At 33.4% G+C, this 16,050-nt stretch overlaps 1 protein-coding gene across 2 annotated transcripts; it reads right to left on the reverse strand.

Annotated features, from left to right (window-relative positions):
• Positions 1-233: 233 nt before the first annotated feature.
• On the reverse strand, positions 234-13,139 carry dre4 (SPT16 homolog, facilitates chromatin remodeling subunit dre4). Of its 2 annotated transcripts, XM_066735363.1 has the most exons (16): positions 12,879-13,138; positions 12,692-12,796; positions 12,442-12,606; positions 11,080-11,232; positions 10,870-11,016; positions 10,530-10,796; positions 9,002-9,337; positions 6,810-8,075; positions 5,845-6,014; positions 4,215-4,398; positions 2,901-2,979; positions 2,652-2,817; positions 2,473-2,553; positions 2,296-2,361; positions 2,105-2,233; positions 234-525 (listed from the first exon to the last, which is right to left on the reverse strand). In XM_066735363.1, exons 1-16 carry the CDS (start codon positions 12,945-12,947, stop codon positions 519-521), a joined length of 3,390 nt encoding a protein of 1,129 aa, XP_066591460.1. In that variant the 5' UTR covers positions 12,948-13,138; the 3' UTR covers positions 234-518. The 2 variants fall into 2 exon arrangements, with proteins under 2 accessions (XP_066591460.1, XP_066591471.1); XM_066735374.1 differs by lacking the exon at positions 2,296-2,361 and having other exon boundaries at positions 12,879-13,139.
• Between the last annotated feature and the right edge of the window lie 2,911 nt (positions 13,140-16,050).

Here is a 16,050-nt window from a genome sequence, read left to right on the forward strand (position 1 = left end):
CTGTGAATAAAATTTGTGACAAGAAACAGGGAAGAATTAAAGGCTTTCTGATATTATTTAACATTTTCTTCATAATACTCCATCTTACCTTTACTTCGAGGAAAATCTTCGCCAATCACAACAGTTACAAATAATATTCTTCATAATTCATTTTTAATACATAAAAAAGGTTTCATACAGCTTGCAACTCATTCATAGCTTAATAATGTTGCAGAAAATGAGATTTAACAATGTATAAACTAAGAAACTTTATATAAATTAGAATAATACAAACTACAAATTAGTCTTATAGGTACCGTGTTTCATTTTTAATTATAGTATGCATTAATTAATTGTTTACTACATCTAAAAATGTTTGTTTAATGATTTTATGTAATTTTCAATTATAAGCTCGCTTATATTAATTTATGCAAAAGTTGAAATTTAAAAATTAACTGATAAAGGTGTGCACTAGTCTCATCTTTTGGAAATAGGGTGTTCGCTCTTTACCTCCAGTAAACTTTTCTATTGTAGTTTTTTCACTTCCTGCAACAGAATAATAAGTAATCGTAACAGTAGAAAAATTATGTGAAATTTCGTTAGTTCTCTCTCTCTCTCTCTCATTTTCTCATTGTCGCAGAATGCTTTTGTGGAGGATCCTTGCTTTAATCTCTCCTAGCATAATTTTATCTCAAATTTCTTTCTAATTTCTGCGTTAATGTAATAGCATATAAGTATAAGGTGTATTAAAAACACCAATCACCCACACGATTTTTAAGGGAAACGTTCGTGAAAGTCGTCCGATGACGAAAAGTCCCCCATTGGAAAAAAATTACTACGGTTATTTCCCAGATACACAAACGTTTAAATTTATGCTTTTGTTAGCCAGGCTTTTCAGTTTCGCCACTGAGGATGCAGAACCGTCGCTCGCACCGTTTATTCAAGGGTGGGCAAAGTCAACTTAGTTAATAGCAGCTACAAGGAAATTTGCAGTAAAGATCAAAAATCGAGGAGGCCTACGAGGAGCAAAGCGAACTCGCGGTAAAAAAATCGTATAAAAGGGCCACGACACACACGGAGCGGAGAGCCGCGCGACAGTCGTTTCGGTACTTCGGCAGACAAGTCGACTGCCCCACTTTTATTTGTAGCAAAAGCACTAGTAATCAGTACTAAAATATTATTTGACGAGGGTAGGCGAGTCATCTTTACTGACAATTTGTCCTACTCTACGACCTCTCTATATCTATACAGGGGGTGTTTTGCGTAAAACGCCCCAGAGCATGGATGCAAAATGACGCGTATCTCTTTAACTACAAGAGATATTCAATTTTTGCATAGGACCATTTCGAAACCTCTCGTTATTTGCTTTCAAAAAGGTCATACAGAGAAAAATTAAATATCTCTTATAGTTAAGGAGATACGCGTCATTTCGTATCCATGTTCTGGGGCGTCTTTCGCAAAACACCCAGTATAGTTATTAAACAACCAATTGAAACTGATCTGCGCAAAGAAAAATTAATATAGGTGAATTAATTGGTGATAAAAGTACAAGCTGACTCGACAGTCGACGCAGCGCGTCGCTCCGTGTGTCATGGCTCAGATCTCTAAGAGCCGAGTACTTTGAGGACCACTAACATTTTCCACCGATTATGTCGAGAAATCTTTTCTTACAAAGCATCTCTCATGACTTTACGGGCACGTTATATATACACAGACCAATACCTTACATATATTTATAAAATATTTCGTCTTTATCAGAGCCACCACTTTACTATACTTTAAGAAAAAGTGCTAGGATCGTACGTGCACAAGAAGTGAGTGAGATTACAAAATATAACCTTCAACTTTCCTATTTTTAAGCACTTTGACAGAATAATTGCACTCGTACACATTAGCATCATACAATTACACATGATTCCAAATATTTCACTTTTGCGACCAGTCATTGTATCCTTTGCCAGGCCATCTTACTCGCTAATGTTCATGTGTGTAGTATTTGCAGTATCTCGCGAAAGAAATATGTCAGATTGATGAATAAATAGAATGTATCTTTACCGCCGAAAATAATTAGTCATTTAAATAGTTTCAGTCCTCATGATAAATTATAACACAAACTTTTACTTACTTGCTTTTCTTAGTACTTCGCTCATATTTTTCTTCGCCGTCTCTTTCATCCCGAGAACGTTTCCTGTTACTAGACGAAGAATCCGATTTGTGTTTTTCGCCCCTATTACGTTTTTCGCTTCTTTTTTGGCTAAGCAAAAAATTACAGTTTTCTTAAGACATATAGATTATTAATTTTTTTTTGCTAATCACCTGTGCTTAGATGATTTAGAAGATAAAACCTTCTTGTGCGAGCCACCGCTCCGAGATCGTTCCGATCTTTAATTATTCGAGCATACGATTCAATAAATAATTTTAAAGTAAATACAAATACTGCTTTAAAGAATAGTAGACATTGCAATAAAAGAAAATGATTTGTCAATCATTTACCTGTGTTTATCAGATTTTTTGTCCTTGCTGCTCGACGTACTTTTGCCTTTTGAAGCAGAATTTTTGTGCTTCGTAGCGTGTCTGGCAAATAAATGAGAAAAATAGTTTAGAATTTGGGTAGAAAATATCGTGTATGCGCACGCTCGCACGCACGCACGCACACGGTTAATAAGCGTTACCGGTCTTTCGACGATGGCGAATCTCTTCGATCCGATTTATTCTTTTTGCTAGAACTATAATCGTCATGGTATCGATCTTCTCCCCGTTCCTTATCCTCCTCAGCCGCTTCTCGCTCCAAATCAGACCAGTCCTTACCAGACTCTTCCGAGCTTCCCAGCTCTTCTCCTAAAAATCAAACGATCCAGTAACTTTTTAAATAGGCTTTTTTTCATTTTTAATTTAACGCAGCAACACACGCATCCTATTACCTTCGCTATCATAGTCCTCCGATGCTTCCGAGTATTCCGAGTCATCGTCCGATTCTTCTTCACTTTCTAAATCGGACGGCTGCAAAATATTGTACTTGTTAATAAAATACATGACGGCATAATGTTTCTTTCTTTTTAACACGCAAGGAAATGTAGCTATATGTATACGCGTAAGCTCAAGTACATGCAAGTATGCGCACCCTCATAGTGGTAAAAATAATTACTTGCAATTTTCGAAAGCTTTGGCCACTTTTTATTAAATAAAATTCATAGTATCGCTTGAAATCTTCTCTTTCAATATTCCTGATAAAATTTTAATACAATCATCGAGTTTACAATTGATAATTAAATTGAGAACGTTGAAATACACGGAAAAGGAAGAATAAGAAGAGTAAAAAACATTTGAGCCTGCGCAGCGCGTATTCCAGTAGTGGCTATATGTATATGCCTCCCTTCCTTCCGATTTTCTACATATACGCACATAAAGAGTTTAAACTGTATATACTAAGTACTACATAAGCTCCAATGCAGTCTATGCGCCCTATGGTTACTCGTAGAATCGCGTGTAATGATTCACAAGGGACATAATGTCAAACTCTAAACCACTCACCGTCGGCTGATATTTTCTTCATTCGGTACGCATTTCATTCAACCTTCTCCATTTAACAAACACACTCTTATGACATTTTCGATCATTCCAATCTTTTCGTCCATATTGAAACGGAAGATTCCAACGAATCCCCTCTCAAATTTATTTCACATTCAAGTTTTTTCAACCATTCAGAAGTTACACACAATGAGCTATTTATAATAATGTTGTCCTTTCTTTCTATAATTTTCACTTACGACTTGGATGTACTTTTTCCAACAATGTCAATGGCTTGTAAATTCAGGATTCGTGGCAACAGCCTATCAATCTCATTTAGATCCAAGAAAGATATAAATATATGTGTACAGAAATGAGGGATTAAATACAAAAGTGGAAACTCTTTAAGGAATTGATCGAGTATTAAGGAAGGCACCGAAAATATTTGACAACTTGGTAATTTTTTTTTTTCAGAATCATCAGTCCGTTTTTGCGCCTAACGCTTCATTTAACTTGGTAAAATGATAAACTTGGCTATTCTTGAACCGCAACTCCGAGCAGAAAACGAAATATGTAACGTTTATTTTAAGATCTATTGCAATACCACTAAAAGAAAGCTTACTTCAATAGCGATTTCCTATAATGTACTTTTCAATAATTGAAGATAGACTTTGAGCAAAAATAACAATCGTCTATTATGCATTTGCTCTATTAAAAATTAGTCTAACCTCATATGCATCATCTTCTTCTTCCTCCTCGTCCTCTAATTCTTCATTTTCAGCATCACTTTCCGGATCCAAAAATGTCCATCCACCACTATCAAAGAAACCTTCTGGATCATCTGTTATTGTTTTCATAATTTTTGTCCAATTTAACGACTGCACTCCCTCGGAATATCTAATGTCGCAGGAGCTAACAAAATATAACCATATTAACCATAAATAAATTATTGTTCATATCGTTACATATATCAACATTTCTCCTCATAATGTGGAGAAGCAAACAACAATGACTAATAATAATTGCAGCGTGACAAGATTGAACATGTCCTTTGAATAATATTTATAACGCGTAAAAAACTGTTCTAATATTTCACATCAAATTCAATTGATATGCGCGCGCGCAATACAGGTGCAGGATATGCTCGCGGCTTAGCTATTCCAGGATGTTTAAAATGTGTTATTAATTAACTCTTTATAATATGAAAAATTTCAAGAACTAAAAGGTTAAAAAGTGTACAGTATATGCGCAAACCTGGCGTATATACTATATATAATATATATATATAACCACCTGTGCGACTTCCCCAAAACTTGTGCGTTCACACAATAAATGTTAAAAAAAAAAAAATTGCTTAGTACTTGGTGTAACGGAATGCACGACATTCAGGCTTTTACGGGAGGCGATAATGACGGTAGCGGCGATACCTAAGATCTGTCCGTTTAAAACACCTCAAATTGCATTAATTAAAAATTGGCTGAAACCGAAGCCCCGAAGCCGAAGGCCCTTGCCTCAATTTTAACCATATCTATAGTCCAGTTAATTAAGATGTCTGACAATCGACTTGTAAATGAGGTCTGAAAGTGATCTAGAGGTCAGCTACACAAGATATACAATGAAAAATAGGGTACTCTTTAAAAACACAAGGCAACCTTTGTACAAACTTGAGATGAATTTTTAAGGTTGAGAACCAGCGATACCACCCCTCTCATTCCCTTCTCCGAGTCAAGCAACTTTCGTCCGAATTATTTTTTACGTCTGTGCTTTCAAGTTCTCTACACTTTTTACACTTTCTATGAGCTTTCATACTTTTTTCCCTTCGACCCTCGTAAATATAAAAATTGGGAAACCGTAAAAAGTACATAAAGTGTAAAAAGTATAAGAAACAGCAAGAACCGACCTTTCGACGGCTAATAATAATTTGCAAGTTATCTATCTGTCACAACGCGCGTTAGACATTAGATGAAACACCCTCTAAAAATAATAAAATTATCCACGTTGACTGAAAGGAAACAGTGCCACTTTTCACCAAGCTTTTCATTGTATAAAATGTAGCTATGCACAAATGAAGGGACCCACAACCCACAGGGAAAATGCTGCCACTTGTGAGATCACTAAAGCTAGTATTTACAGTTAATATGGAATTTAGTAATAAATATCATATTATACATCTCATTAGGTGAATTGATGCTCGCAACTTTATCACGGAAATTATTGCATCTTTGGTCATATCCCACAACATTTGGTATCGCTAATTAATTTTCACAAGAATGTGAGTTGGTTCCCATTTGCATATAGCTACGTGCAAATATATAACATATATTAATGGATTAATCAATTTAATTATATTTCCCTTACTTTAACCACTCTTTAACGTGATCCAGCATATTCATCGGTATAGCATTGACCATAGATACCTTTTTGTGATAATCTTTAAAAACAAATATCATGTCGAAATTTTTTAAATGAAATTGCACCCTCTCAAAATGAACCAGCTCTACATCTTCCAAAGTAGTTACAAATGGTGGCTGGAAAAAAAAATAAATTTTATCAATAAATTAGAGCCTCTTTAACCTATCATGGAATTAGTTTTTAACGCGCAAATGAAAGTCACGTGAAGCAGCTCGAAGTGTTCCTCGATTTGCCGTACACAAGTACGTAGAATAACACAATATGAACAAAAAACGTTTAAGCCTAGTTTTCCACTCTCTCTCTCTCTCTCTCTCTCTCTCTCTCTCTCTCTCTCTCTCATTCACTCTGATGCTTACAAACAATTTAAATATCTAATAATGATAATTGTCCTTAACAATACACCTGATTTAACTGAAGAGTCTGATCATTGGGTCAAATGTTTATACAACTTCATCAATATTTGTTCTAAAGTCTTGCGTTACAGGGCTGTGATATTAGGGTGTGTTAGAGTAAAGAAAAGTTTCGTCGAACCTCTCCCACTTAAATGGTGTCTCAATGAGATATACAAGCGTAGATCTTGATCGAGTTACCTCGAGCTTCTTTCAGATCAGATAGCATCAATAAAAAACTTTCAGCCGAAATTGATCAGATTTGAAATTTAAAAGCTGAGCCCGAATTATCTTTGGATATATAACTCGACGGCGCAGGTTAAGGACGGAAAGCGAGCGAAGAAAGCAGTCCATCGGTGGAACAAATAAGAAAGGATTTACATATTTATTTAGCTGCCGCGAGACCAGCGAGATACGGTAGAGTAGCAAATTTTTACTTTTTACTTTAGATACACGTGTCCTACTTGATATTTTCGCCTTGATAATCGTTAGAAGTCATTAACACAAGTCCGCTCTACTCACCCATTCTGTCAGGTTCACCAAACAACCACTCGTAGGTTGTAAAAGCACTGTACTCCTGTAAGGTGCGCCTGGAAATCCTAATTCTCGAAATGGTGTGTCAAATTCAATCTCTTGCTTTGTCATACTCTCCACTTTTTCGCAAAAACTTTTAAATGCAGTTTTTAATTTATGCCTAAGCTCGCGCTCAGACTGTTCGGCCGCTAAATCATCCCTGTCATGCATATGCTGATGCTTTCCTAAATCGGTTGTAATTTCTCCAACCTCCGTATAAAATTGTACGTCCACGTGCTTCTTTTTACCAAACATAATAGCATGCTTCAGATGAAAGTGCAGTAGTATTATCATTTCTCCGTCACATGGTTGAAAGAAAGCATTCTTGATATTATTATACAGTATATCTACTTTATCTCCTCTGACCGAGGTGTAACGAAATCCATTTGAATGTGCCTCCAATCCACCGGTCATTCGTTTTGTCACTATGTTTGGCCGTATATATAAATCCTTTAACTTAGGATTGCCTTTGTTTTGAGACAGTATTAAAGTATCCTGCTTCACCAAATCTTCCTTTTCTCTCTCCTCAGCTTCCCGATTTTTAAATTTTTTCTGAACCTCTTTAATAAGCCTAAAAGCAGTATTTAAATTTGAGGATGGAGCGGAGATTTCACCGGGCTCTTTTGTATTTGTGCTTCGATATGTCACTTCTTTAACGAATGTAGCATCAGGCTGCGGATAAGTTCCTCCTTCGTTACGTCCCATGGTCGCACCAGGATGAAAAAAATTTATCCTAAGATAAGTATAATCCCCTTCTACGGATTGGGAGATGTTCTTAATGGTTGATATATGAAACGGTACAGGAATTCCAAAAATGGGTAATATAACTGTTTCGTATCTTTTATCGACATACAATTTCAGCTCTTTAACTTCTGCTTCCCGTGGCATGTGACTAAGACTCTTGTAAGAGACCGTTGATTTGCGTATTTTCTCTTGCTCCTTGCCACCGGATTGTTGGGCTAATCTTGCTTTCGCAATTTCATTCAACTGCTGTGCTAATTCCTTTTGATGTTGCTTTCGCTTTTCTTCGGAACTATGCTCGGTTCTCAGTTTCGATTCGATTACTGCTGTTCTTTTACCACGCCCTAAAATCTCTGGTTTAGGCTCATTCTCCTTACCGCTCTCCTCTTCTTCATCTTCTTCCTCATCTTTAACGTATATTCCAATGTTCTTAACCTTTTTTTTCGAAATTGTTAAGATTGTTGAAGGTTGACCCTGCAATCGACAGATTCTATTTGAAAATAAACAATACGATAAATAACATTCGCCCATGTATTCGTCCAAGGAAACGTTTCCGTGTCCCCAATAATTGTTCATGCTTGGAAAAGACATTTTCTCAAGCTTCTCAAGTGCATCGAAAAACCACTATTTACAATGAAAGAAATTGTCCATCATTCACAACTCCTGGATAGTTCTTACAACTTTCTCACTGGATTTTCAATATGGCAGTCCAAATACGGGCCAAAATTTTGGAAAGTTCCTTACTTTTATCCTTACGAGAATCGTCACCTATTCATTCAACTAAGAAACAGGTTTACAGAATTATTTTCGGATTACTGGTGATAACGTAATATAAACAGAGAATTAGGTGGGTTTTGTAAAAGGGCAGATATAAAAATAAAATAAAATAAAATGAAATAAAAAGGATTCCATAAATGAAAACATATGATAAGAGTATAGAAAATATAAATCTTCATGCTTAAATCTCATTGCTTTCTCTAATTTACCATTTACGGCAGCCTTTATTTACATCTGCCGTTCTGCAAAAGTCATAACAAATTATTGTTTGCATACGTTATCATCGCTAATTCCAAAATAATACTATACACATGCATATTTCTTATAGTCCACTAACTGTTGATTTGTAGCGATAAAAGTAATCAACTTTTAAAAATTTTTTTCCGTCATTCGAAAAACCACATATAAATTTCGACTAAACATTAAAAATAGAAATAAAAAGGAAGAAGAAATGTGACCACGGATTCTGAAAGATCCAAATTATTTTCATGGGAAATTGTAGTTTCCTTTTGTTCAGATGCTTAGAAAATGTATACATATTTCCTAAACAAACAATGCGCAAACGATGCAGGAGTGTTTGTTTGGGCAGGTGTCGGTTAAATTTTAAATTTCTTTATGCGTACCTCGTTTACAATGACTGTATCCCCTATAAACAGTGCGTAAGTTTTTCCTTCTTTATCGGTAGCTTCTGAATTGGAAAGATTAGCTAATCCAACATTTACATTAAACACCATTCCTTTCTTAACAATTGCGTGAGTTTTTGGACCCAGTAGCAAAGAACTCTCTCTGAATTCTATGCCCATCGCAAATCCAAAATTTTTAGTTAAATGATCCATCATATCTGGTTTTTCATTTTTCACAAACTTTATACCTGCCTCGTACACTGCGCTTATTTTACTGCCTGCTACTAAATTTTTTATGATCTCTTCTTCAAGCGCCAGGAGAAAATTATAATTATCCTATTATACGGAACAACAAAATTTGTGTGAATTGAAATAGATAAAGCAATTGTACACTAATTAACAAGAAATTAAATAATACACAACAATATTCTTTAAACCTGTTACACTTATTACTCAAATTTCATTAGTACTTTTGAAAAATAGTTATTCGGCTCATGTTAGAAAGTGTCACCATTACCCCCCTACCCTTCCCCCCTTCGCCGCACTGATTAGCCAGTTTATTGTTTCTAAGGGTCTCTGTTATTTTAGTAATGTTAGAATATCTTTGCTTTCACCATCTCCTAACATTATTTTATCTTTGTACAAAATGACACCAACAAAAATCTTAATTTTGTCAGACAAATTTAACCTGCTAAACCAAGCAGTCGTTTCTTAAATAGTAAAATACTTTGATTTTAAGATCTTTAAAAATATTAATTACAGCTTCAAGCTTTTGCATAGTAAAATTAATAGAAACAGTAGCTCTATTGAAAAAGTCACTTCCCTAAAAAGATATATGTATATATATATATATATATATATTATGCTCCATTTTGGTAAAATCAGTATATGCTTTTATACTTCCATTAGAAATATATATAAAGACATTTGTTACAAATAAAACAATAAATATTGATCTTACCAAAATTTTACAAGATATCTTTTACTTAAAGAATTTACTTCCATTTTGAAATTACTAGTTTAAAAAATGTTAACACATAAATTTGAGGCTGTAATCAATACATCTAAAGATCTTTAAAACCAAAGCATTTTTCTATTTAAAATTCAACTGCTTGGCAGAAATGGTTAGAGTTGTCCAACAAATTACGGCTTTAAGATTATCATTTCTTGTAGAAACATAACAGATTTTGAAGGTGAGAATGCAAACAAATTCCATATAAGCCAAAATATCAGTCACCTTAGACCTTGCGATTTGTCGAGTCATGTCCAGTATTCATGGATGCATGTGTGTAAACAGAAATTGCGGTAGCTTATCAAATAGCTCACTCAAAGGTCACCCTTCTGGATGCATGCATTAAAAATTACAGACCTGGTATACTTTAGAGAAATATTAAACTCAATAGCTCAGCTGTATTAAGCTATTAATTGCTAATATCAATAATTTATGATTTATGTAAAATATGTTATAAAAAGATAAAATACCAGTAATAAATGGTAGAATGAAGCCCTAGCTTTAAAGTTTACATACCTCAATTGCTTTGGTTGGATTAACCAATAATGTTCTCACAATATTGGAGCAATATGATTTATACCTTGCTCCAAGGGAGCAAATGATCACTCCAAAATGCAAATTATTCTTGTCACTAACAATGCTAAATTTTAATGAATAGTTTCCTCCACTCTGAATGATCGCAGGATAGCACATATCAACTTGTGCAATATCAGCTCCAGTAACATATTTTTTATTAGTTATGGCTGCGTCTACACCCTCTGCTAATTTACAATGTTTTACTTTCTGTAAAAAAGTAAATACTACTACCATATTTCCTGCCCAAATATAAATTATGTAACATTAATAGACCACTTACTTTGTCAGAGTCAATAATTTCCATTATCTGGTCTTTCAAATATTTGTTGAAAACTTCAACAGAAACTCCACAAGCTTTCTTAATAGTGATGATCTCAGAATCTTCCTTAGGGCACATGACATATGCTGTCGCGGCACTTACATCGATCTATTTATTTATCAATGAAATAATAAGGTTGTTGAACATGAAACATGTTTAAATATACCTTACCGTGTCAAAAGATTCAGCTTTCAAGGTGGCTCTCCATGCATCCATAAAAGCTCCAGGATAATTTTCTTTTGAAAAAACTCCTAGAGTTTTACCATTTTTACTATTTTTGATTATTTTAATGAGCTTGGAAAAATTTGCTTTATCTTCATCGCTCTAAAATTGATACAAGCATATTCTTTTAAGATATTTATGAAATTGTTCTAATAATTACATCTCCAACATTAAACAAACATAATATATATATATATATGGAGATTTTGATTCTTTGAGCTTCACTTTCTGCAATTGCCACAATATCAAACTATATAAGAAACAAAGATAAATGTGCAGCAAATTGCAAAAATGGTATAAAGTGCACCTAAATGTAAACATTGCTATTGTCTGCTCAATATATTTTCAAAAAAAAAAAAAAAGAAAATGCTACTAATAATTTACATTTGACATTTTCTTATAAAATATATCTATCACTATTTCATTTATATAAATATCTTTTGCACGCAAAGAATTACATATTCAAGAAACAATTTCAATTATTTGTTAAATAACAAAGTATTTTACGATATTGACAACTAAAATTCTTCCCTCTTAAAAAATATTAACAATGAAATTAGAATACATTAAAGTTAGAGATCATAATTTTTTCGATATGAAATATTATAAGTCTCCTGTAATTTCGCACATATCCGTGTAAATCTAGGTACAAGAGTATTTGTTCAATTCTATGACATTTTATCATCTATTTAGAACTAAAAATTCTGTTTCTCATTTATCGATTTACCTCCAATATATACGTGGACATTTTATAGAGATACCCAAGTACTTTGATTGACTTTATAAATATTAATTCATACTGCGAGTTAGCAAAGTATTTAATAGAAAAGGTAGTTGTAAAGAATGAAAACAAAAAGGTCAAAGATACAAGCCATTAATATTGCATAAATGAAAGAATCATAAATATAAATGGTTTCTTTGTGTTGATCATACTTCCCAACATTTTTTATGTGTGTTCACAAATCCATTGATAACAATGGTTTTCTTTTTAACAATACAGCACTAAGTTTATTATTCAATGTAGAAACTAATAGGATTCCCAGAAAATTCAATGCTTCGCGAAGAATATATCAAATAATTGAAAAAGCCCTGATTGAGAAACAAATTATAATGCATATCTTTAGATAGATTTCCTATCATTTATGAAAAGCATAAGCAAATTAAATAGATTACATCTCTGTTAACTAGATTATGCATACCTTATAATAGATATTTAATTATAATTATTATGTTTAGAGCCATATAATCTCACTAAACATCAGCCTATTTTGTATGTGAAAGGAAAAGGAAAAAGAAAAAAGAAAAACTTACTCGATCTCTCATAAATAGCTTCACTGGTGGTACTCCAGTTTCTTCTTCTTTTTGAGCTTCAACTTTTTTTAAAAATTCAATCTTTTTTTTGCTTGCTAGGAAACTAATCGAATCTTCAGCCAAAATCATAATTGTATCGCTGAGCTCATAGGTAAGAAGCCATGTCTAGAAAATGCGATATTCAGTATTAACAATATTTATTATTTTCGACCCACGATATATCATAGAATATTCATACAACACTACTTACTTGTAATGCTGTAGATTTACTATAAACAATATCTTCATCAGTGCCGACAGCAGAAATAAGGCAATCTATTTTACTAAAACTGTCATCATTACCAGCTTCCCCCTCCTGTGCAGATAATACAATAATGTTATAATTTACATATTTTAGTACAAGAATAACAACTATTGAATGTTATCGTCTACATAACCTTCCATGCAGCATAAAGACGCTTCATACGTCGGAAAAAAGTTTCTTTGTCAAGCGATACGTTCGGCATGATTTTATGCTCAAGCTTTCTGGTACTAAAATGTCTAAACAATAAAAATCTTGAATAAGATGGTATTCTACTTTAACTGAATATTACAGTCTAAACGGTCTAAACGAATATTAAACAGCACCATAGGAGCGTTCATCGAGACTATCAAACCATCAATCCTATTGCGCACACATTTCATACATTTTTCTATGCGCAATAGCGCCAACAAGCGCCAAATACTGCCTACTGCTAGTAACGTCTCCTTGAACGCACCGCGTTATATAGGCTGCGTTGCGCGGGTTAGGGTTAGACCCAGTTTCAGAGCTGCAACTTTCGAAAAAACCCTAGATGGATCCGAGTCTAGTGAGGAGGCTTCCGCGAGTGGATCTGATCGGATCCGGGTTAAAAATGGGATTAAGGTAGGACCAAGTAGGACGTATGTATACTCAGACGTGATCGAAATTCAAAACAGCATTGGTAAAATTTCAATAAGCAAATAAAGGTAAACTTAGTTATAAACTTTTATTATTAACATTTTATCACGTAGTTTTTTAATTTCTTCAGGTAAAAATAAAAAATTAAGAAGAATTAAATTATATTTAAAATGATAACCTTAATTTTATTTTTATTGTATTTAAATGGCAATAAATTTTCTGTATATTTGCAATTAATTACTAAATTTTTTCAGAAATAAAGATGGATCAATACTACGCTCACAATAGATATGTAGGTATGCAAAGTTTAAATATAGTACAGAATACTAAAATAGTAAAGTATTCAGTTTTATTAATTAAACTTTTATTTCCTGCACAACCCAAAACATTGGAGTGAAAAAAGTGTATTTGTCATAATTATTAAATTTTAATTTCATTAGACTTTATTAAAAGGAAATATTTTAATGAATACTTTCTTTTTTTTGACAGATCTGAATAAAAATTCCTGGACAATTGGAAGCACAAAATTGTTGTTGGAACATATAAGGAAAAATAAAAATATAATACAAAATAAAAATATTGGTCAAAAAAAATTATGGGAGGTAATTGCTGCAGAATTAGGTAAAAAAGGATATTTAGTTAATGGCAAGCAGTGTTCAAATAAATGGAAATCCTTTAGCTTGTTGGTAAAACCTATTGCGATTGGTCACTTGTCCGTTTTTGACACTTCAATCACGTCGGAATACGTCCTACCTTAACCCCTATAACCCAGACTCGATCAGATCCACACGCAGAAGCCTCCTCACCAAATCCGGGTTAATCTAGGGTTTTTTTTTTTAAAGTTGTATTACTGCGACTGTAGTAAACCCTAACCCGGATCAGATCACTGAACGTAAACATCCTATGAATACTAAAATTCTACAATGTATGTCACGTAAAATATAGATTTTCAGCACAGACAGTACAAAAACGAACGCAGCCATCGAATGCAAAGTCATGAATCATGGGTTTGTTCTTTTTCACTGCACTATCGAACTGGTGCAATTAGTTGAAATAAAACAAACATATGTTTTCTCGCTCTAACTTATTGGACTAGTGCAGTAATACAGCGAAAAAGAACAGACCTCATGTATGTATGTATGTACAGTAATCGCCAGGTATGGCTTTCCCATAATTTTTCGATGCTTTTAGGAATCGCATTAAAAAGACCAGCGCTTTTACTTCGCGCACCTAACTCACTCGCTTGCTTCGTTCGTATGTATATACTACACTACAAATTGAATCGTGTGTGCTTTCAGCTATAGTGTATAGTAATCATTTTCCATGTTAAATTACAGAGTGAAGCTAGCTGAACCACACACGATTCAATTTTCCACTGATTTCCCACTGTGCACTATATACACCATAGGAAATTGATTCGGCGACCTTTCAGTTAACTTCACTTCGTACTATCTCTACGAATTTCAAAGACGGCGATCAATTTTCCACAGTGTCTATACACTATTAAAAAAACTTATAAAAAACTTCGTCTGAGCTCGGTAAATTTCGTTATACACGTCAGATGTAAGCGGTAACTATAAATAGTATAAATGCAGACATTTGTTTAACAGAATATCATTTATTATAACATGCAGATGTTTTAAAATATTTATTAACTACATTTTTTATTGTAAATTAATTGCAAAACAGCATATATAATGACGATATTCACTTACAAAAGAATTATTTTTAAACGGCACTACGCGACACGAATTTTTTAAATGTCACTACACGGCGTGGAATTTTTAAACGCGCATTCATTTTAGAATAAGATCGTCTAATGTATAACAAATATTATTTTATTAAACTGTAATGAGTTCATTTTATAGTTCATTTAACTTCAAAATAAAATGATGAGAATTATGGGTTAAGAGAGTCCTTGAGTCTTCTACTTTTAATCGTGCAAGCACTAAACACGCACACGCGTGTGCTGCACACTGACAATTTTTACGAGTTTTCTAATTATTACACTTCTTTTACAAATGAAAGCTTTTATTTTCATACATTCAGTATTCCATTAAATTATTGTATTATATAAAATCAATAATAATGAATGAAAATTTACTTAAAATTAATTAAACTGTAACAAAAATATTTATTTTAATTAAATTTACATAGATTTATTAAAGAACGGTAAAATTTTATTAACATAATAATAAAATAGCACGTATTTGATGAAAATAAAACACTACATTATTTTTAATCGCGACTAATGCGAAATAAATGTCAGTGATTATAAAAAGAAACAGCGCGATTTACTGACAACTCATACGCGGAAATTTGATATATAAACTGAAACTCGCGCTTCAAAAAAATACCATCCGGGACAGGTACTACTCGTTAAGATTGTTTTTCACTGGCTTTTAAAACGCTAAATTTGCCATATGATATAAAATTGTTAACATTGCAATGTATTAGCATAAGTATTTTCGAAAAAATGGTCATCCGTACTTGGCAAAATAATCATTTTAAAAGTTGGTGAAAGAGATCCTACTCATACCGATAGCAGTCGCAACTGATTTGCGGAATATCTCAAATTGCAACCAATCAGGTGCGATTGCTAATTAACCCGCCCACAATAAGCGATACCTGTTCCGCATAGCCCTCTCGCGTAGCGGGTACATCAACTCAGTTATCAATTATCCGCGTAC

This window comes from Prorops nasuta, unplaced genomic scaffold, assembly GCF_024137725.1.
Source record: "Prorops nasuta isolate Cenicafe-Biocafe unplaced genomic scaffold, Cenicafe_Pnas_1.2 PNAS00002, whole genome shotgun sequence".
Lineage (NCBI taxonomy): Eukaryota > Metazoa > Arthropoda > Insecta > Hymenoptera > Bethylidae > Prorops > Prorops nasuta.

Excerpts from the sequence above, each read along its gene's own strand:
- dre4 (XM_066735363.1), bottom strand. The coding sequence starts at position 12,947 with ATGCCGAACGTATCGCTTGACAAAGAAACTTTTTTCCGACGTATGAAG. Across the intron at positions 11,233-12,441 it reads AGCTATTTATGAGAGATCGA|AGCGATGAAGATAAAGCAAA; the intron begins GTAAGTTTTTCT and ends TATCAATTTTAG. Across the intron at positions 2,554-2,651 it reads TCGCCATCGTCGAAAGACCG|ACACGCTACGAAGCACAAAA; the intron begins GTAACGCTTATT and ends TTTATTTGCCAG.